Raw genomic sequence first — 21950 nt, 5'->3', positions numbered from 1 at the left:
CTACCGTCACAGCTGCAGTACGTGTATCATCTTTGTCCTCCTTTGTGACCCGGTTTTTTTTTCTCAACTATCATGCAGGTGTCGATTTATGGATAACAACTCAATGGCTTCTGTGTTTACTATCATGATAAAAGGAATCATCTCTAACTTCTGTAGTGACTGGATTGATTGAAGAGAAATGGCCATGTCACCTTAGTTTTGTGATATGTCTGGCACCATTCTCTCCTTTGATGTGGTATGCAAGGGTTCACCAGTCATAAAATAACAAGTAAGTAGAAGGAAAAATTAGCACATCCTTTTTAGCTAAATTCAGCCTGTTACACAGCATTACAAATGAATATTATGAGGAGCACCTCTGTAATTAATCCAGTCACTGGAAAATACGGATACAAATGTAGGGAAGCCACCACGTGCTAGCTAGTTACCATTGTCAGTGGGGAGAAATGGGACACAGAGGACGAAGGTAAGTTCATGATGCATACATTGTACAGTATGTCCTGTGGTATGCCAAAAGGCACCTGTCAGGTTGAAAGCGACATCTAATGGTGAAAAAATCAAGCCCATAGCCTTAGCCATTACTGAGTTACGCTTTTCAGTAGAAAAAATAATTGTTAAATTTTTAAAAATTCCATAGCAACTTACCAGAAGCATTTTGGCAGCTTTGAAGACACTTTTGGGCTTGATCTACCTAACCAATACTGCCAAGGCACTGTGAAGGCTGGTTTCTGGTCAACATTTTTTTATGAGAAAGTGATGCAGTACTACTGTACTGTATGATGTACAAAATAGTAAACATTTTGGATTAGTGTGGACAACCAACATGCCATACCCTGTTTAGAAAACTTAGCTGTAACAACACAATTTGTTGTTGTGTTAGGATGGGACAAGTGATTGGACCTAAGCGAGTGAAGGCATTTAAAGCAGGCAATGTTCATGTAAGTTAATATGTTTGTTTTTTTTGTCATTTATAATACCATGGTGTTCTGCACTGTAGAGTCTTGATGCTGGATATTTGAAATGAACTGTAATATCACAAGTATATGAATAAATACAAAAACTGTTTCTGTGTAACTGCAATAGTTTAGTGTGATGAAATGTACTTCTTCATCCTTTTTATTCTAAATCTACTATACTACTACTAAGGGATTGTTCACAATGTTCAGAAGGTGTTTCAGTACTTGCATCATCACAGCTCAGCATGGCTGCAACAAGCCTTCATAGAAACATCTCCCTCCAGGCGTTTTGAATTGCTAGTGAGAATTTGTCCCAATTGGAGATTTCACCACTATTTTTGATGGATTTCAGGACAATGAACGATACTCATTACGCTGGATATTAAAATGTACCAACACAGATTGCTATGATATAGTTTTTCACACAATACAATTACAACTTTGATTTGAACAGTCCACTCTTGATACCAAAGTAGACCATCTTGTGTGCTTCATCAAAGTAAGGTTGGAGTCGCTCTTTACAATCATTCGTCCATGTGTCAATCCTTGATCCTGCCTCGTACACCTTGTAATCTGGCATCCAAAGTTGTGTAAACTCACACACAGCTTGTACGTCTGCTATTGAGATCTCATCTCCTGCTAAATAGTTGGTGTTTGCCAGAAAATGTCCTTCAATCAACTTAATACTCTTGTGGAGCTTTTTCCATGCCTCCTCAACTTTTGACATGTCAATTTCACCTCCAGTAAATCGAGGGATCATCTAAAAACAATGTAACACACATTACAGCAACACATAATAATATAGTCAGTACTTGATTAGCAAAGTACATTGCAGCTCCTGCTCTGGTGTTGGTATGATGCCAGTCAAGGTACTCATCTACTTTAGCACGACGTTCAGGATTGGCGGGGTACCAGTGGTCTGGCAGGTTATACTTGGATACCAAATATCTCATGATGGCTGCACTGAAATATAAAATAATGCCTATGCTCATACTCACTAAAATCAATCCAAACAATACCACAGTGGTTATTTTTCAAGGGTAAAATTTTCTTTCACAAATTGTCACCACCTAAATTTTCAAGGGGAAATATTTTCATGAATCTTTATTTCCTTTATTTTATTTTTAAAGGGGAATTTTTGGTGGATCAGTAGTGTTCACCTGAGCCCCGCCAAATGGTCATACCAAAGTGATGAACACATGTTCACCACTCCCAATGGTTTTGCTCTGGGACAAGCATGTTTTCATGTTGTAAACATATAGGTTTGCATGCTCTGTCGAGGCTATCATGAATGTGTGAGGCAAGAGTTACAAGCCAAAGAACACTAATGAAAATAAGAAAGCTGTGGTGGATTCATTATGTTATTCATTGCTTATAGTAATATCGCTGGAAGAAACAGGGTCATTAAACTCAAGGTGCTTATTGGCTTGTACCACAGAGTTAACCCAGTCCCCTTTATTCCTGCTCTTTAATTGGCTATTAATACACTCAGTGTAGCGATTTCCCCCAAGTCTTCCTTCAATTGTGCACAATTACAAAAAGTTCTATTTTCTTGCATGGGTGCCATTGATTTTTGCCTCAAAAACATGGTGTCTAGTAACTGTTAACAAACGGATAACCTCAATACTAAATGTATGGGATAATTTTAAAGCCTCGTAATTATCTCTAGCCTGTATCAAAGCTATTAGTCCCACATCCTTAGTTGCAGTGTTTTAGTTATGTAATCGGAAGTACTTTTACTTAACAAGTTACAAATAACAGTGATGAGAATATGTGACCCGCTGAGCAAAAACCGGCTGTTCTCTCAAATTCCATTTTATTGCTTCTCTGTTATCCATATAGTGACAAAGGAGTGGACAGCCAAAGTTTCAGCCTTTTACGATGAATAGTCTTGGAGTTATAGAGGTAGACAGTTGGAACAGGAATAAACTCAATTTGTACAGCAACAATATGGCAAATAAATAACAGGTGCTCATGACTGAAACAAGGTACAAGAGTGTTTGATCTCTGTGTGACTTCAATTTATCAGCAACAAATACTTTTTTTATTGTGGATTTGTTTTTGATCGTTGATATCAACCCCTTGTACAAGGGGTGTCACATAGGCATGTGCTGAAGGTAGGTAGGTACATCTACAATTACGATCAAAGTCTGAAATTTTGCTGTGTCCTGTGACCTAGAGCCTTTGCTAGTATGCCATCTAGCTGTGACTTCATTATACTATTAGTCACTATCCCACTATGGACCTGCAAACAAGACTACTAAAAGCCTGTGTAGAAGGGAGTCAGAGACATGTTAGGCCATCATTACTATATTGCTTGTTTCTGTCACCCAATGGAACAAAAACTTATGAGGGTGGGAGGTAATTATTGATTATTAATTTATTATTATTAATACTTTACAGTGATCAGCATTGAAGGTCTGACAGCAACTTGTGCTGCAGCCTTAGGATTACCTAACCTAATTTCAAGGACTTAGACTTAATGACTTATAGCTAAAAAGGTGCGAGATAAGGTGTAACAGAAAAAGGGCCAAAGCAAGAAAAAAATCCCAGGATTCGAATAGTCTCGCATGGCCAGACCACTTTTTTCCGTGTACTGGGTGGGGAAAAAGGGGTCTGGTGCAACTCCAATAGCTGTTTACTTCTGAGCCGTCCTCAGACACTGGGGATGCTAATTGAATAACATTGGCTGCAAAGGAGGCGCCGATGACGTCAGTAAGTAAACTCGAGATGGCTTTGATTTGTTTATCCTTTAAATGAAACTTAATTTGCTTTGATGTCTCTTTTATAGCGTCTTGAAAGTTCATCCTCATCGTGCAACAAGACTCACAACTGGAGCAGGAGTATATGAATATTTCATTGTTTTACTGATGTCATGGCACCCAATGTTATTCAATTAGCATCTCCAGTATCTGGGGACAGCTTAAAAGTAAACAGCTATTGGAGTTGCACCAGACTCTTTTTTCCCTACCCAATACACGGAAAAAAACAGTCTGGCCACACGAGACTAGGATTCAACTGCAGGTAACCCAAAGTCTAGTCAGGGCCACATTCAGTCTTCACTTGACTTGTTATTTCAGTCTCTGACTGCTCTATTAGAGTATCTTGATCTTGAAGGCTGCCAGGACTGTACACCCATACACCCTGTTGAACAAGAGTGGAGAGTCTTCCACCCTTCTGCTATGCTTATATGCACAGCTAGCAATGCATTTACCTTAAAGCTTGGTCACTGTGCCTCTTTCTATCATGAAATATTGCATTCATGTGATCTATAATCAAATAATTAAAATTTGGTGCGGCTATCTAAAAATTGATGTGGGTGGTGACAGGGAAATAAGGAATTAAGGCCTTACTCTAATACAGAAAAAAACCCAGACTTAGCAACAAATATTGTACTATGGGTGCAAATTTTTGTGCTTCACCTTAACATTGCACAAGTTGGTGACCTTGACCTACTTTGACCATAGTTGCAGATATCTACCTACAGTGAGTACCTGTGTGCCACCTTTTGTGCATTGGCTGTGTGCATACTGTAGAAATTCAGTATAAATAAAACACCTTGAAGACATGACTCATTTAGATCACAGCACATGCACGAGCAAGGCACAAACAGTAACACGTGATACGTACCTTTCAAAAAGTTTGAAGCCATTATCATCTATCGCTGGCACGGTCTTCGCAGGGCAGACCTTCATAAACTCTTCGTTACTTCTGTTCTCAACTGCAGGACAAAATTTTTGCAGTCATTCGTCTAGCATTACATTATAAATCACGACCATCAGGACAACTTACGCTTCGCTATGTTAACAATGACTGGCTCATAGGGGATCTTGTTAGCGCGTAACATTATCATCACAGCTCGAGATGGCTGTGAAAATGCATCAAAGAAATATTTCAGCCCAGGCATCCTCTTTTCAATCGTCACGATTTCCAGTATTTATAAATACGACACTGAGTACTTATAAATAGTTTTATTTGGGTTTTTCATTCAGACAAGGAAATAGTGGTGCTAAAGTAACTAACTTAAGTGTCATGTCAGCATTCAAACGAACTATAAATTCTTTTGGATTGAGCTTGTGTGGCTTGGGGAGTGGCTTCGGTTTATCCTTTTCTGAATAGCTCACCTATGTATGGTACATGCCAGGATGATGATATAGGTATTTATTTTGTAGTTGGTCAAGTACCTGTACTGTACAATCATGAAGGCTGAACATATATCCAGAACTGTTTTTTGACTTGTCTGTTGTAATCATCCCTTTAATGCTGAAGGAGAATCCTGGATTCTGTGGTGAGATGACAACACTCAAAGGAATGTGCACGGCTGGCAAGTAAAGAGCTCAACCTTCAGTGTTTTTGGTGCTCTAGTTGGATGAATAAAAGCATAGTTGAAATAAACTGGATATCTGACAGACAACAGCTCTTCTACATCTCCAACCTGTAGTATAAAAACAATTACAGCAGTAATAGACCTATACCCTTGTTAAAATGACTGTTTAACAGAGTAATATTGTTTCAGTAAAAGTCTGTACACTGTATAGCAGGCCATTTCAACAATTTTGTAATATTAAAGCTAAATTCACTGGAAACAGTCGCCTTGTGAATCATCCATATCTACTTGGCAATAATTTATTACCAACTATTAAACTTTTACCCTTTACAAGATTGTTCACCCAAGTAACATATTTCCACCTTGAGATTATGTATTATCAAGTTATCTAAATGTATTATTGCCTGAGATTCAGATAACCAAGGCTCTACAATGGCAAAAATAGCTAGGTGAAATCTAAAGTGTGGAGCCTGAGAGATTTAATTCTCATTCTCATCTATCCAAGTGAAAGTGCCTGACTGCATGACTGTTCAATCAGAACAGTAAGTAACCTTGTGAGTCTCTTCCCCATAACCACTACTATATAGTTACCTCATCAGCATCAGATGTGTCATCAAGACTTTGCTCAGACTCAAGATCTTCAACTTCCTCATCATCTTGTGTCTTAGTGAGCTTTGCTTTTTCAGGATTAACAAACTCTTCATCTTCTACTTCCACTATTTTATCATATTTCTTTCCTGTAGTTAATGTAGCGTCATCGAAACGTTGGTACATGTATGGTGCTTACCTCTCTTCTTTTTGTCTTTAGTATTTCCTCTCTTTTTAGCTTTCTTTCCACCCAGGTCTCTAGTTCCCTCATTAAAGGGATCATTGTCAGGATCAAACTCAAGCATATCTGTTGTGCCTCTTGAATAAGCATCCAAAGACAGAAACAGATCTTGTTTCTTTTTACGTTTATCTGCCTTCTTTGCTCGGTACTGTTTCTTTCTCTGTTTAATGGCACGCCGTCTAACTGCATAACGAATGATGGAATCCAAAGTCCAGATTATTGGCAGCAAAGGACAGTAAATAAAGAAGCACATTTCTTTGAAGATTTGCACACAGCTCATTGTTTCACTGTAGTAGAGACACACAGTTGTGTTATTGGATATTATTTGAAATACCACAAACCTAATTCTACATGAACATTCATAGCCTGCTTCCCACCATGCTTCGCTAACAGCCATTCCTTTTCTCCTCAACACTCTTACTTTACGTCTGAAGGACTTCCTTGCCACACAAGCACCTCTGCACATCCCATCACAAGCACGTGGTCTCTTAGTTGGTGCCAAGCCTAACTCTCTTTCTGTATCATCGATAAGATCTTCAGCAGCCAGTGTGGCATCAATCTAGCATGTATTGGAAAGATAAGTTTACATGCAACAGTGATATACATACATCTCCAGTCAATGCTGCTGCAGCTGTTCCTGCTTCAATAGTAGTTTTCTTGGCCTCAATCCATCCCTTCTTGCAGCAAATACATATGCACTTCAAAATTCCCAAAAAGAACTGCTTAATTTGATCCTCAAATGGAAATTTAGCCTGACCTATATATTATCACACACAATATTTCACAAACAGTCCAAATATGCAGCTACCAGACCTGTGTACAATATAAAAATCACTTTTAATATTCCAAGAGCAACAAGCACCCAGATGATTAGCAATGAGAGAGCAATTGAGCCAAACAGGCTACCAAATTTCAGCAACTCAAGATTACTGAGCCCACTAAATGGGCTTTTAAATTTACTAAACGGATCCTTCTTTTGTGTTTTGTTACGAAATGTGGTAGGAGCTTCTGGACAGTTAGTAGTGTTATGTCCACACTACAATAGTGATATGGGTTACAATTATACACTTCATACAATCTCTTACTGAACATCCACAGTAGCCGTAACAAAAACATGTGTCCAGTGTTTCAAATTCCAATGTAATATTGTCATTTAACTCAGCAAGTTCATCGTAGAGACGAACTAAATTACATACTTACAGAATATAGGGAAAACAATATTAAGATGTTACTTTCACAATGATTGACTTGTCCAATAGAATGGTAAGAGTGCACTGGAAACTGAACATTTCTAACTTCATTGGGATCAACACTGATGCTCTTAGCTGGGACCCAATCTACCCCAGCTGAACAGTGATCAACAGAAACCTGTAATTATGTAATTACCTTTATTACATTAGCATTATAATAAATCTACTTGGTAACTAGTTGAAACAGTTCCAACATTCTGTATTGCCACAGTGAGGAGGCCTTCAACTGACAACGCTTCAAATGGCTCAATGTATGTTTCCACTATGCGACCAGGAGATCTGCATTTGTGTAAAAGATAAATAGTTTAGTATTATATGATACCTTGATACAATTGTCTGTAGGTCATCAGCTTCCATTGTAATGGTAAAAATTGATCTGCGGATTCCTTCATAGATGAAGTCAAGTCTGTAGTCAATCAAGTTGTCTCTTCGGGGAAAATCCAGTACTCGTCCAATATTATGCAACATGTATAATCCTGGTTTTCCCTCCTTTCTAGCTCTCTACAAACACTCACATTAAAACCAGTTATGCACGTATGTTCAATTACTAACATTGTCTTCTGCCCATAATTGATGCGGCTGGTTTTGCAAGCACCTAAAGTATAACACTTATATAATAATTGCATAACTAAATTGTTTTTTACTTACGCTTCAAATCTATTGGTGCACAGTCCTGGTTGATTTCTAAATGCTTTGTAACTCACACCAATTGTATCACAAAATAATCCAGATAAGTCTACCCTGTGTTTATCCACTAACAACCACTCTGATCGATTCTGTTGGTAGAGCATTACAACATTAGGTGATATAGAGACTATACAGTGGATCCTTTTATAATTGTTAGAACACAATTGTGGTTGTTAGAACACAATTGTGGTTGTTAGAACACAATTGTGGTTGTTAGAACACAATTGTGGTTGTTAGAACACAATTGTGGTTGTTAGAACACAATTGTGGTTGTTAAGATAAGTTATCAAGCGTGTTTGGATATATGCTCTGTCCAACTACTCTAATAGAATATATACACTACACTTTTGTACCAACAACAAAATATTCTAATTAAACATTCTGTAGTTCAGACAACCAAGGGATTCATTGTACTTAGCTCACATACTCTAGCAATTGAAGGGAGATGGGTTATGTCACTGATATTTACAAATGGGTCTAAATCTGGAGTAATCAGCATCTTGTATGATAAGCCCAGTGCTCTCTGGTTCCCCTGCAGATCACCGATATACTCTGCTTTCAGCTGCATGTAAACACATGATAATAATAGTAGTTACTAAGCATATGTGTACAGTGGAACCTCTCTATAACAGACTCCCAAAAGTTTAGGCCTATATTTACTGTATCATAGGTTTGTCTCTTTCAGAGGAAGAACTGTATGGAACCAGAACTGTTTGGACCAAAAAATCTAAAATGTTTGTCCTAAGTTTTTAAAATCTATTGTGTCCTTAATTTAGGGAGTTTGGTTCCACTGTATTAACTAAATAACTAACACGATAATCATTGGATATCACTTTTCTCCTGTTAGGTCCAATATGGAAAGTTGACAGAGTTGACCAAACTTCAGACCCATTGCTTCTATCAAATTCTTTTTGTTTAACGGTGATAGTTATATTAAACAATAATTGTGGTGGATACAATTCAAACACCTTGACACTGTAAAACAGTAATAAAATTTAGGCAGCTTTAAGTTTCATTTGGTACTTGAAAGGATCAAATCGAAGACAGTGAGCAACCTCATTTTTTGGACAACGGTTCTGTTTTGGACCAGCCCCTCTCCAGTAATTTCTGTCCTTATTTTCACACGGGCAACAGCGACCTTGACTATCAAATATTTTCCTTCTCTCAAGTTTTGCTAATCCACATTCAAGCTCCCGTTCCTTTGCAAACCAATCATCTCTGCACCAATGTCCTTTCCTTTTAATAACTACTTCATATGGTCTGTAAGATGCTACCTAAATGTACACAAAAATACTTCACTTATAGCAACAGCCAGCCCTCTCTGATCCTAAGACTTACCCCAACTTGTAACAACCTGTAGTTAATTATTACTGGAGACTTTTCTATAAAAATTCGAATTGGATTTCTCATCCTTTGGCTTCTATCTGCTCCAGTTTCTGTAGTTCTGGACACATTGGCTTCAATGTATTGTGCTTTACTCTGGAACAATGAGACAATAAAATATAACTAGACTTAGATAGTTGCGCAGAGCTCACCTCTTCTGCATGGACAGTCATAGCTACGACTAGTTTCTTAGTGCAAGTGTTTCCTTCGAAGTTTCTTAACTCGTCGTCTCCGCGAATACACTCGTTAATGAGACTTGTAGCAATTATGTCGCCAGTGGCTCTCCGCCATGAGTGCAGAAGAACTAGAAGCAGTACCATTCTACTAATTAGCGATATATTGTGCTCCATTTTATGGCACTACAGTAGCAAACCTAGCCGTCGCGAAGTGGTGCTAGCTGTAAGCATTCTGATTGGCTAAAATGTCTGTAAACTATCTCTAATTTAAGCGCATGATAACTAGATGGACAGTGATTATGCTTTAGCCGTCGTTTTACAGGAACAATTTAACGAAGAAGATAAGCGAACAGTAGACATAGATCAAGGCCCGTCTACTCATCCAGATGTAAGTATTGTAGATAACTACTGGGAACTGGCCGACCCTAACCCTAATATTCATGAACTGTTTCTTCAATTCGATGCTACTTACTTTAAGAACGCATTAAATAACGCTGGAGTGGAGGTGAGATGGAGCCCCAGAATGACTTTGTAAGTTAATAACAATGTGAGAAGTTTTTGTTGATAATTAATTTTAGATGCGCAGGAATTTGTTCTTACGAAGGAAGGGGCGGCTTATGCTCAGTACGGCTCAGTAGGCCACTACTGAAGTACAGGCCAAGAAGAGACCTAGTTCAAACATTACTGGTTAGCAGATCTATTTAAATTTCGTAATTATTTAGTGATTTTTCACAGCACGAAATGATACATGCTTACCTATTCGTGGCTGAACGAAATACAGTGAGTAAAAGTAGATTATTTTGAGTGTAGCATACTTTCATAGTACAGGACCATGATGCACATGGCCCACAATTTTTATACCACATGGATCGTATTAATAAACTGAGTGGAGCCAAAATTACTGTGAGAAAGAAATGGGATTTTTCATGGCTTGTTATTCAATCTACTCTATCATAGGTATATCACAGCTTTCATGATGAGGTGAAGGAGCACAGGCAACACTGGTGGAAATGTGATGGCCCCTGTCAACACAGACCACCTTTCTATGGACTGGTAAAACGTGCCATGAATAGGCCACCTTCCAGTAAGGACCACTGGTGGAGCAAACACCAAGAGGAATGTGGTGGGACGTACATAAAGATAAAAGAACCAGAAGGTTATCAGAAGAAAGGTAAAGGAGGCAAAGAGAAAAAAACAGACACCGAAGCAGGAAAAAGTGGCAATATCAAGGAACTATTGGAGAAAAGCAGTAGTTCATCCTCAAGCCAATTGCCAACAAAGACTACCTCTCAATCACCAACAAAGACTTCTTCTCAATCAGTGACAGAGGTTAGGACAGACTTCAGCAGTAAGGGGCATGTTCTCGGAGGTAAAGGAAACGATGTGAGTGAAATATTTTCAAGGCCATCTGAAGCAGTGGCTTATGCAGCTCAAAAACGACACTCCCAAATGAATGAATCTCCACCCAGCAAGAAAATGAAGGGACCTATGAAGGACCAAGACAAAAACAACAAAACAAAACATGATAGTCGTGACACTTCATCTTTGAACCATAACAGTATAATCTTGAGTAAAACTGAAGGTAAAGAAGTTACCCAAAGAATTAATATACCTAGTGTCATGTTAAATGATGTCCAACACAGCAGTCATACAACACCAGGGCAGGATGTACAACTGGTAGATTTGACAGACAGCAAAGAAACTACACAAGCAAATAAGACAAGTAGCATCTCACTACATGACGATGCTCCACATGGTAGCTCTTCACAAGAACAAGATGATGAGTTGATAGATCTGACAGTTAGCAAGTCATCATGCCCTATTTGCGGATTTTCTGGCCTTCGTGAGGAGCTTCTCCCGGTACACGTTGAGCTGTGTTTAAATGAATTGAACAGCTAATACACATCCTTTTGTAAAATTCAAATCTTTTGTAATGCGACACTAAAAATTATAAAACACTGTCTGTACACATTATAAATATATATACTTTAAATTTCTAATATGCTACGTAATCCATTTGCCTTGTTTAAGTGAAAGTTCCATAAATTTAGGTATAGTCTCAATCAGATAATCCCTACACAACAACCAACATACAACCCGTACCTTTGAGGATGTGTGGTCTACCTTAGTTTCTCAACCATCATGATTGTATTCCATCGAGGACTGTATGGGTAAGAATCAATGACTGATTGACAAGGTTGGCCATTCAATCGGTGGTATATTGACCGTAGCTTTATGACCGGCTGTTTTTGGGGAAAAGAATCGGATAGTTCCACTACATTGCAATACGTATGTAACAAATATACAATTATACATATACTCACAAATCACGATGAGTGAAAATCTTTTGTAATCAAAGAGAAAGTTGATGTGCATGTAGCTCTCAATGTCGTACTCCAACACTGCCCTGAAAGGGAAAAAAAATATGAGCTCGACTAATAAAAAGGTGATAATTTTAACCTGCCAAAGTAGCTAAGCATTGCAGCGATGTACTCCTGTCTCTTTGTGTAGTTCTTCTCCATATTAGAAACCTGTAAATACAGCATGATGTTAATATAATGTAGTGTTGTGCTGCATATGAATTACACACACTACACTAAGCTGCCTTAACAGTCAGTAGCAGTTAACATGTGATCTCACCCCAAAGGTTTGTTTACATGTTAGCTATCCCATTTTTCCCAAACACGCCCAATACTAAATCTATGGGATAAGAGCCTCATCATCTGATTAAACATTTCATCATGTGATTTAAAAATGTAGTCTTAATTTTAAGACTTCACATTTCAGGCAGGAAGCCTTTAGGGCTCAAGTGAACACATTGCCTGGTTTTCACAAATACTAAGAAAGCGTAAATTTTTCTTCAGTTGTTTGCGGGCTTAGGCAGACCAAATATCACACTCAGACAACACATACCATTTCTTCTAAGTGTTTGCCCACTCCTGGAACATAGTCCATTAGACATGACCCACACTCAGTTCCCCAAGGAGGAATCTTTGGTTGTGTTAATATTCTGAAATAACAAAACAAATACATGTAACAAACATGTACGTCGAGTAACAAACTTTTCTGCTGCAGGTGACATGGCCAACGTTGGAATAACCCTGCTTCCGTCGGGTGGGAAGAAACTTACTACTAATGCTACTGAAGCATTACCAGGATTGTCCTAATTTGTCATAAAGAACATTGTACAAACAAGAAATGGTCATCAAGAAAACTTACCTTAGTTATGTATGCAGGGAGTTTGGTGAAATTGATATTTAGTGGAATTAAAAATATTGTCTTTTCATCAGCAAAATTCTGCAAGAAAACAAAGTCAAGGAGATACAAGGGTATACACCTCACGTTACTCCAAACATCTACTTCAGTATAAGACGTATTCTCGATCAACGAGTTTAGCTCAAACTGTAACCTCTGATTGGAGGAGACAAGAACTTGCTGATGGTCCCTGTACAACTTCAGTATTTCTTCAATCAATCTTGATAAGGAGCTTTCATCATTAATATCCCATTCGTGGAATGCCTGTATGTATAGAGAAACACTGAACTGTGTAAACACAATATAAGATTACCAACCCGTATTGTTTCAATTTGTGGAGAAAACAATTGCTTGTTGGAGCCGAGTATGACATCAGGAGGTTGAACAGCATCTCGATAGTCAAACAACACTTCACCTGTGGGACACAGCATGTCTTTATTATTCAACTATCTTTATCCAAGCTAGAAAATATACAGGTGCAACTATTCAACAGACATCAGACTGAACACTACAACTTCTAATAGAGTTTGGATTAAATTTGAAGACAAAATGTGAGTGGTTTCCAAGACAATCCCATATTAGCCCTATAGTGACCACAACATGCAACACAGGAATTTTAGTTGTACAGTGTTTATAAGATTGAAAGTTACAGTTCTTAAAGGTCACCTCATTTCCATGTTAAACAAGTCCCATATTTTATGACCTTACTAATAAGGCCACCTCATTAGTGACCATATTTTTTTGGGCCCCATACAGCCTATTATTTATGATGTACCACTGCGTTTCTCATAAATCGTTCACAATGCACAATCATCTGTAATTTGAAATATTTTACAGATTGTACAGAGACCATAATAGTAGACACTTACATTCCAGTGTTACAGTACAATATGGTACAGTGATGGTGAATCTGTCACAGTTGGATTGGTGGTCAGAACTTGGAGCACTGCAGAGTGTGAAAAACAAAATGCTATAATCACTACAGAAATCCTATCAAATATCGATTGGCATGGTGGGAGCTTCTAAATTAGTTGTCGAGTGTTTTCCCATGTGCCAGACTCCAACCATTTACTTGAGATAACGAAAACGACGAAAGTTTGGTGTGACCAAAATTTGGTCAATAAAAAGGAGATTCACCAAACTTTATTCACCAGGCCAGTTAGCTATATCGTTCAAATATTGGCCGTGTAGTAACTTTTGTCCACTGCTTTATGTGTTAATTCACCAAATATAAGTCACACCAAACTTTTGTAATTTATGGTATTTAGTGTATGTAAGTTTGAGTCATGGTGGGTCCCAAAAATATGAACCCTTGACTCCTAATTTACTTTCAGTATTTCAACATTAAACGAGTATAAAATTCACATGCCTTCATTGAGATCGATTGTACAAGCTTGTTGTTCGACCCATTGGAAAAATCTTGATATGCGTATATGTAATCTAAAGTCCTGTTACAATATCTAATATGGGCAAGGATAGATGGCACTGTTGAGTTCATGCTAAGCTTCATCATTCCGGTTGTTATGATTGATATACTAATGGTGAGCATTAGACATGCTAAGTTACTCCAGCACAGGAGAAAGTGTCACAGTAAATTTTCATATTCCTGTTAACATAGTAATAGTAGCATGGCTTAACAATCATTGACATGTTACAGTCCCACCCCCTTGTATTGATAGACAAATTGACAATATTTCTTTGATCATGTGTTTACAGATGGAGAGTTCAAATACACTTTCTTGGATATTCACTAATGCACGATGTTGTATTCTTCTTCTTTTGCTCACAGGGCTCAACTGAGAATCAGTATTTGGTTACTGAGTGGACCCCCCGTTTAAAAATTACAATTACGATGGAATAGATGATATCCACAGGCTATAACCCTGCTAATTCCACCACTCTTTGAAAAAGTATTTCAAGCTTATAACTAAGTAGCTTATTATAGTGTGCATATCTGACAAAAGGATAACAGCTCAGTTGTTAACTTTAAACGACAACACTTTCTCGTACCTGCTACGAAGATTCTTTATGTTCACAAGACCTCCATGCAACAGCAAGTTCTCGTTGGCAAGACAATGCTTAACCAAAGGCCATAGCTGAGGATGAAGACGATTTTCAACGCTTTCGTTTGACTCCATATAAAGTCCACCACTATTGTATACCAATATTTTAGTGCAGCTACCAAGAGATGATTTTGCAACAGTTAAGAGTATCGCTAACACGAGTTTTGTCCAGAAATAGCGCGTGTATATGTCGTAGAAGATGCTACTCCAGTAACACGCTCGCTACTGGTATCATCTCCAAGATAAAAGTATGGGTTCCTTTCATACAGATAAAATAATGTATTGTGGTTTTTGATTTTGCAGGCTACAGGGCCGATCACTGTTGAGGAGTACATGAGAGTGGTGTTGACTCATCCCAATGTGGTATGAAAAATGTGCTGCTCAGTCATTTGATCAAGATGCTTTGGAATTATTGTACTAAGCCATGTTCTTGCATTATTCTTTTGGCTATCCGCTCTTGCGTGTACATGTGCCATGCTGTTAACAGTAGCTGATTCACTTACTATATGGCTATTGGCTATCACATACAGACTTCTATATAAAAGGAACTTTTATATATGTTATTATATCATTGCACAATTCTTGCATACTTGCAGTGTATGCTTATCTGGCAGACAACATTAAACATTGATAAGCTCTTACAAGACTAAGGCTATTGTTACAGTATATAGGAATGTCAGGGTTTGTGATATCACCATTGATTTTCTTATCCAGATTACTTTACTTTTATTATTGTTAGGGATATTACATGCAGCGTGATGTGTTTGGGAAGAAGGGAGATTTCATTACATCACCAGAAGTTAGCCAAGTATTTGGTGAAGTAAGAGTTGTGTATGTGTGTAAATACATGTGTTATGAAACAACAATTTGGTAGTGATTTAATCTTTACCCTCCAAAGTTGCAACAGATATTGTTGTGTATACTGAGCACTGATACTAGTCTCTGCTCTTATTTTTTGTATGTGTGGTAATGTATAATGGAAGATCAGTTGTATTTTATTTTAGTTTTTTTTCCAAAGTTTATGTACTTTGGAAAAGTAGATGTCTGTTGTATATTTTTTTATTGACTTTCTTTGTTTTCTTTTGTTTTGTTGTTACAAGAATGTAAATGTTTGAATAATCTCCTGCTATATGATACATGTTTACTGTGTTAGTAAAATAGCAGCTTGTCATGTATCATTTACAAGTACACAAAGGAGGTTGGATGCACTCTAAGCGCTACCTCAATATATTACTCTTAATTGCATTGTTTTATTTGGTAATTCACGTGACCCTCAATAGTTGCAATGCAAAACTGAAAAATGACAGAGTTTGCTGGGGTTCATTAGATATTCAGAATGTGGTTCACATAAGCTTCAAGGCAATGTACTTTGTTTTGATGATCGGCTGCATTACACTGAGATTGGCATATTACCCTCCTCAATAAGACAATTTTTGCATAATTTGTTTTAGTGGCGCTTAAAGCGTGTCCAACCTCCTCTGCAAGTACACATGATATCTAATCATGGATCATTACACATACATATGGCCGCATTGGGAACCTTACAGCAGTTATCCAAATTTGTTACTGAACAATAATTACTGTATTAGAATAGTCAAGTGTAACGGGTCTGCCTATTAAAGTTACGGCGGAACTTATCTAATCCTCTAAAACGCCAGTCACCCAACTTTCCTGCAGCCAAAATAGTTCAGGTGGATTATGTATACAGCTCCACAAACAAACATTATCTGGCTGGGGTTTAAATAACTGAAGATCACGACATCCCTGGCATGGATATGTATATAGCCTACTAAGACGTTGCTGTGATCAACTAGTTATGCGACACTGAACTGTGTGTAGTGATTCCTCTTTGTTAAAGAGGTTATCTTAACTATATTCAAGTACCAATCAAAATATTCAGAATTTCAATTTTTTCTACAGGGGCATGACACTATTATGTGACCCAGTCTGGGTCTTATTGCCTATTTAAAAGTATTGAGAAATGCCGGTTTTAAGTATTTAGTGTGTTGTAACTCGGCAATGGTTGAAGCTAATTGTACCAAATTTTCACATGATTTACACGAATTCCTTACCTTCCAGAGCATCCACTGTGCAAGCAGCCAACAACTAAGTTTTCAGCCATTTTAGATAGTTTTTCAACCGAAGTTGACTGTATCAGGAAAGCTTCAAAAGGGGAGGGAGACAGGGGCCCGGAAGGAGGGCAAGAAGCTGTTTTTAAAAATTGAAAAGGAAAGCGTAGGGCAAGTTATGGGACATTCAGGTATCAAAACTGGCTTAAATGAAAGGAAATTCACAGCACTTGTCTTTATTCAATACCATGGAGCTGTACAGCCACATATAGCCATCTCCAGGCTGACCAGAGTTCCATTAAGGCCCCACACCGCACATACAGATCACCACTGGGCTTGGGAAAAGCAACCAACAAAAGCAGACCACTCAAGTCTAGTTGATTTTGATTGTGAAATTAGATATGTAGTTTTGTTTTCTTTGTGATAAATGGAATCTGCTGACATGGATGATAAGACCGGTTTTTCCAGATTCAGTCACATAATGGAGTTGACAATTCTTAAGTAGGTACTTACTTTTTTGTGTTCTTTGTAGTTAATTGGTGTGTGGGTGGTAGCAGAATGGATCATGGCAGGCAAGCCCAAATCATGGCAGCTTGTGGAGTTGGGTCCTGGAAGAGGTACCCTCCTGGCTGATATGCTCAGGGTAAAACATAAATCATCTGTAAACACATTTTACTATATAAGTGTGTGTATTTGTGTGCATGTGTTTGTGTGCATGTGTTTGTGTGCATGTGTTTGTGCTTGCTTGACCACATCCTCTGGACAGCGTTGTCTCAGTATAGCAGGCTTCAAGGTTGATTTCAAGCCCATAATAATTATGCCGATTTTTTGATTTGATTAACTGAAACTCTGATCACCTGAATGCTAGAAGTGACTGTTCTATTAGAGTAGTTTGCTTACAGATTTGATGTATATTCTATTAGAGTGATTGAACACGTTCTGCTTCAGTATGGGCCTTAATCATCTGAGCAGGTTCACATATCTGAACACCTTTGTGATTGTACTGATGTTCAGATGGTCTCACTATACTGTTTGTTGTTTTTTTTTTCAAATTTGGCCAATTGATAGCAAGTGTCATATTCGAAAGTTAGCAGAAAGCAAAAGTTCTACCAACTTTGCATCATCGCTAGCACAACACATTCATATCATGATCCCTTGTTATGAAGTTTACAATACTGAAGCCGAGAGTGATGGTGCTACTATATTTGTCTATTTGTCTATTCTGTTAGGTATTTGAGATGTTGAAAGTACCAGTTGATGGTTTGTCAGTTCATCTGGTTGAGTTGAGTCCTGCACTGTGTGGCATTCAGGAGGAGACACTTACTGGTACCACCCATGTAGCTCAGCCTTCCCTTGACCTACCACCAGATCATGAAGGATCTTATAGGAGTTGTAAGCTGCCATCTGGAGCCAGCGTGTCATGGTATAGGGAACTGAATGAAGTACCTACAGGTATACAAATAAGATCTGTGTGTTGTGTGTGCATGCGCACGCACGCGTGTGTGGTATTGGGTGACTTTTTATAGTGATCTGATTAAAGCATTTATCATTGTATTGTTCTTTGTATAGGTTTATCTTATTATATTGCACATGAATTTTTTGATGCATTGCCGGTGCACCAGTTTCAGGTAAATCAAAGTTTGAAGTGTAATTTGAGTATTGGTCAATATTAAATACAGTGGAGTCTGACTAAGCCAGCCATCTTAAGTTAGCCTCAATAGACAGATGTTTTACTGTACAATTTGGAATGGCTTGTTAGGGGGAGAGGGAGCGTTTCTATACAAGTGGTCACCAATACAGGTTTCATTGTATGTTTATTTGCATAGACTTTTTAGTATGAATATTTCTGTTTCTTTTATAAACAGAGGTCGGGAGATGAGTGGAGAGAAAAACTAGTTGGGATTGACCAGAAGTAGGTGTGATTGGTTAGCTTGTGACTGTGACATCTGTGGTGCCTGTAGTGAAGCTCTCACATTTACACTAGCTCCAGGACCCACCCCAGCTACTGTTGCCTACCATGAGGTACCAGTAGTACACTGTTAGAATGTGTACTAATTCTTAATGTTAATTTTATCATTATTTGGTTTGTATGAACATTAGTTGTAAAATATACTTTGGAGGCTCTCCTAATACATTCCAAAACATAATATGGTAGTGTGCTGAAGTTCAGTGATTTCTAGGTGGAATATTCAGAGAACCATGTGACATTTATATAGAATTGTATTCATTATTGTTACCAACTTTAGTGCTATGAAATGTATTGTATTTTACTTGCACTTTGTATGTACTGCATAAATATATGGACTAAAATGTCCCAAACTCTACCTGTCAAGTTTTTATAGTTTACTGAGCTATTTTTTGTGGCCACTGTAGTATTTATACTGTATATGGTGGAACCAGCCTCTTATTATTGAAGCCATCTCTTGAAACTCCCACACAGAAAAATAATGTATCCACTGTCCTGTTTATTAAGGACAAGAACTTTAGGCTTATAAAGCTGACCAGCTTAGACACATTCCACTATATTCTGATGGTATTTTTTCCATAGATATTAGATATAAGCTCTTCTAATGAAGTGGAAATAAGCCCTAACAGTTTGGTGATGATGGGAGACATTGCTACTAGAGTTCAGGATAATGAAGGTGCAGCCCTACTGGTGGATTATGGTAGTGAAGGTAGCCATAAACACACCTTCAGGGTATGAAGTAACTTGTACTCATGCAAAGTGATGATGTGCATTATGTAGGCATTTAGATCTCATCAAGCTTGTGACCCACTTGTGGATCCTGGATCATGTGATCTTACAGCTGATGTGGATTTTGCTGCATTAAAAGATGTTGCCATTACTAATGGTACGTTCTAGCAGTTTAAATTTGATGACATCATTGCCAAGTGGAAAATGCATGAATTACTGTTTGTTACTATGAAACCTCCCATTGAGCTCTCAGTTAAACTCTGGATTAAACTCTTCCTCATCAAACTGTGAGGGCACATCACCCTAGTCCAGACAGAACATCTATCAGCAGTAAAACATATAGCCTTGTGGACACATAGTAGTAGTGTAATATGTCCCAGCCAATATTTGAAATGACCTGGACAATCTGGACCATACGTGCAGTACAGTTTCAGTGCTGCTATGCACAGAGCGCATCATTATTTCCACTTATTACATAAGGTCGATTTATTTATTTATTTCTTAGAGGGCAGTAGTTGGTTACCAGTTGATAGGGAATCTCTGTAGTTATCTCAAAGGGGTATTAAAGTGAGTGTGGCTCCACAGGCAAATACAGCAATCAATGATTCCCAAATTTCCCATAAGTGGGCATGACCCCTCCAGACTAGTCGCCTACAACTCTAACACAATAAGTGGGTGTGATGTCATGCAGACAGTAACACACAATCTCAATAAGTGGGTGTGGCTCCACATCCCTACAGACAACAAATCCAGATCAATCCCACATACAGTGGAACCTTTCTTAAACTACCCAAATTGAGGACACAATAGAAAAAACCTCCATAATAAGGACAACAATTTTAGTCCCAACAGATCTGGTTAATACATTTTTTACCTTTGAAAGAGGAAAACCTCTATATTACAGCAAAAATTGGCCAAAAATTCTGGGTCCCAAAATGTCCGTAATAGAGAGGTTCCACTGTATTCAATAAAGCCACTTTAATCCGGCAAACTGTGACCTAAATAATCCCGATGACTTGACCCACATACTTTATTATTTCATGACATTCTGTTAGACTATACTCACTTGTATGTATAAGTTTTTTTACATGGTGTAATATGCCTTCACAGGGGTAGCAGTCCATGGGCCTATCACACAAAATGCTTTCCTACACAAAATGGGAATCAGGGAGAGAATTGAGGTGAGTTTTTTTTTAAGTCTGTAATACATAAGTTACCAGTCACTTCATATAGTCACTGCAGAAGTCAGCCACAAATAGTCAATGTGAACGTCTGCTCAGTGATTATGAAATGTTGACTAACCCCAAACAGATGGGCGAGAGATTTAAGTTTATGGCAGTCACTAAAAATCACAGACATTCTCCCACACCATTTTAATATGTACTAAATTTCTCTGAAATGTGTTAGCTCACAAAGAATTAATAGTTGAAGTTGGATGTTTTCACAGAACATTGTATACAACAGATTTTGTCATATTCTGAATAAATGTCACAACAAATGAAGCAGTGCTGTGCATTAATAGGGTGCAAATACAGAGCAAGGGATAGTGTAGAGTAAATAGCTGACAATCTGGTCGTTTCAAAGTTTCAGCGTTTAGTTGGTTGGCCATTTATTTAAGCATGCAGAAGGATTTACCAGCTAACAACTTGTACAATACCTGTACGATAGTACTGTATTATCGTACTGTATACTAGGGATCATGAAGGTTTGGGTTTTTCTGGCCAAAAATACCACCCTAAAACCAGCCTCACAATACCTTCATGGCGACTTGGCAGTATTGGTTAGGTATAACCAAGCCCAAAATTCTTCTGACTGATTGACTTACTGCTTAACTGTTGCCTTTGGCCAAGTGTAACTCGATAACGGCTAAGGCTACAGGCTCGGTTTTTTCACTGTTTGACATTACTTCAGCCCAACTGGTGCCTTTTGGCATACCGCAGTGTATATGCTTCGTGGAATTACCTGTGTTCTCCTTTGTGTCCCATTTATCTTTGCTGACAGCGCAAGGTGTCGATTCATGGTAGCACCACATGATGGCAATTGTCCGAAATTTCCATTGTTGCAGAAGTCCTTCTTGTAATGTTTCTTCATTTGTAACACTGCATAATGAGCTAAACATAGTTGAAAACTAAGCACAATGCCCACTTCCCTGTTTCAGTAATTGATGTTTGGGGCACGCGTTCAGGCAAAACCAATAAGCCTGGCACCATACTTTCTATTCTAATATGGTATGCATGGGTTCACCAGTCATAATAATGTTACT

The 21950-nt window shown here is 38.1% G+C and overlaps 5 protein-coding genes across 7 annotated transcripts; 2 read left to right on the top strand and 3 right to left on the bottom strand.

Moving 5' to 3' along the window:
* Positions 1–1299: 1299 nt before the first annotated feature.
* On the bottom strand, positions 1300–4951 carry LOC136268043 (uncharacterized). Its single transcript, XM_066063278.1, has 4 exons — positions 4746–4951; positions 4584–4674; positions 1766–1916; positions 1300–1713 (listed from the first exon to the last, which is right to left on the bottom strand). The coding sequence occupies exons 1-4, from the start codon at positions 4858–4860 to the stop codon at positions 1387–1389; spliced, it is 684 nt and encodes a 227-aa protein (XP_065919350.1). The 5' UTR covers positions 4861–4951; the 3' UTR covers positions 1300–1386.
* On the bottom strand, positions 4918–11359 carry LOC136268039 (hapless 2-like). Its single transcript, XM_066063271.1, has 19 exons — positions 9582–11359; positions 9385–9525; positions 9070–9320; positions 8859–9021; positions 8474–8608; positions 8008–8135; positions 7912–7954; positions 7682–7860; positions 7527–7638; positions 7342–7477; positions 7195–7292; positions 6923–7145; positions 6718–6866; positions 6451–6668; positions 6068–6396; positions 5872–6017; positions 5296–5388; positions 5138–5236; positions 4918–5077 (listed from the first exon to the last, which is right to left on the bottom strand). Exons 1-19 carry the CDS (start codon positions 9777–9779, stop codon positions 4925–4927), a joined length of 2994 nt encoding a protein of 997 aa, XP_065919343.1. The 5' UTR covers positions 9780–11359; the 3' UTR covers positions 4918–4924.
* LOC136268040 (DNA-dependent metalloprotease dvc-1-like) lies at positions 9844–11628 on the top strand. Its single transcript, XM_066063272.1, has 5 exons — positions 9844–10136; positions 10184–10292; positions 10341–10385; positions 10434–10508; positions 10563–11628. The coding sequence occupies exons 1-5, from the start codon at positions 9892–9894 to the stop codon at positions 11502–11504; spliced, it is 1416 nt and encodes a 471-aa protein (XP_065919344.1). The 5' UTR covers positions 9844–9891; the 3' UTR covers positions 11505–11628.
* LOC136268042 (BRISC and BRCA1-A complex member 2-like) lies at positions 11493–15170 on the bottom strand. 2 transcript variants are annotated; one of them, XR_010706852.1, is made up of 11 exons: positions 14871–15170; positions 13730–13806; positions 13178–13275; positions 12948–13124; positions 12825–12902; positions 12668–12768; positions 12519–12615; positions 12066–12136; positions 11930–12012; positions 11730–11848; positions 11493–11679 (listed from the first exon to the last, which is right to left on the bottom strand). XR_010706852.1 is itself a non-coding variant. In XM_066063277.1 (11 exons), exons 1-11 carry the CDS (start codon positions 14996–14998, stop codon positions 11610–11612), a joined length of 1131 nt encoding a protein of 376 aa, XP_065919349.1. In that variant the 5' UTR covers positions 14999–15162; the 3' UTR covers positions 11493–11609. The 2 variants fall into 2 exon arrangements, 1 of the variants encoding a protein (XP_065919349.1); XM_066063277.1 differs by having other exon boundaries at positions 11730–11880; positions 14871–15162.
* LOC136268041 (protein arginine methyltransferase NDUFAF7, mitochondrial-like) lies at positions 14998–21189 on the top strand. 2 transcript variants are annotated; one of them, XM_066063275.1, is made up of 12 exons: positions 14998–15171; positions 15227–15286; positions 15663–15743; positions 17525–17635; positions 18222–18444; positions 18562–18620; positions 18858–18904; positions 18954–19014; positions 19541–19690; positions 19739–19844; positions 20798–20868; positions 20921–21189. In XM_066063275.1, the coding sequence occupies exons 1-12, from the start codon at positions 15049–15051 to the stop codon at positions 21062–21064; spliced, it is 1236 nt and encodes a 411-aa protein (XP_065919347.1). In that variant the 5' UTR covers positions 14998–15048; the 3' UTR covers positions 21065–21189. The 2 variants fall into 2 exon arrangements, with proteins under 2 accessions (XP_065919347.1, XP_065919348.1); XM_066063276.1 differs by lacking the exon at positions 14998–15171 and adding an exon at positions 15520–15604 and having other exon boundaries at positions 15252–15286.
* The last annotated feature ends 761 nt before the right edge of the window (positions 21190–21950 follow it).

Source organism: Dysidea avara, chromosome 10, assembly GCF_963678975.1.
Source record: "Dysidea avara chromosome 10, odDysAvar1.4, whole genome shotgun sequence".
Taxonomy (NCBI): Eukaryota; Metazoa; Porifera; class Demospongiae; order Dictyoceratida; family Dysideidae; genus Dysidea; species Dysidea avara.
This window is presented reverse-complemented; position numbering and strand designations above follow the sequence as displayed.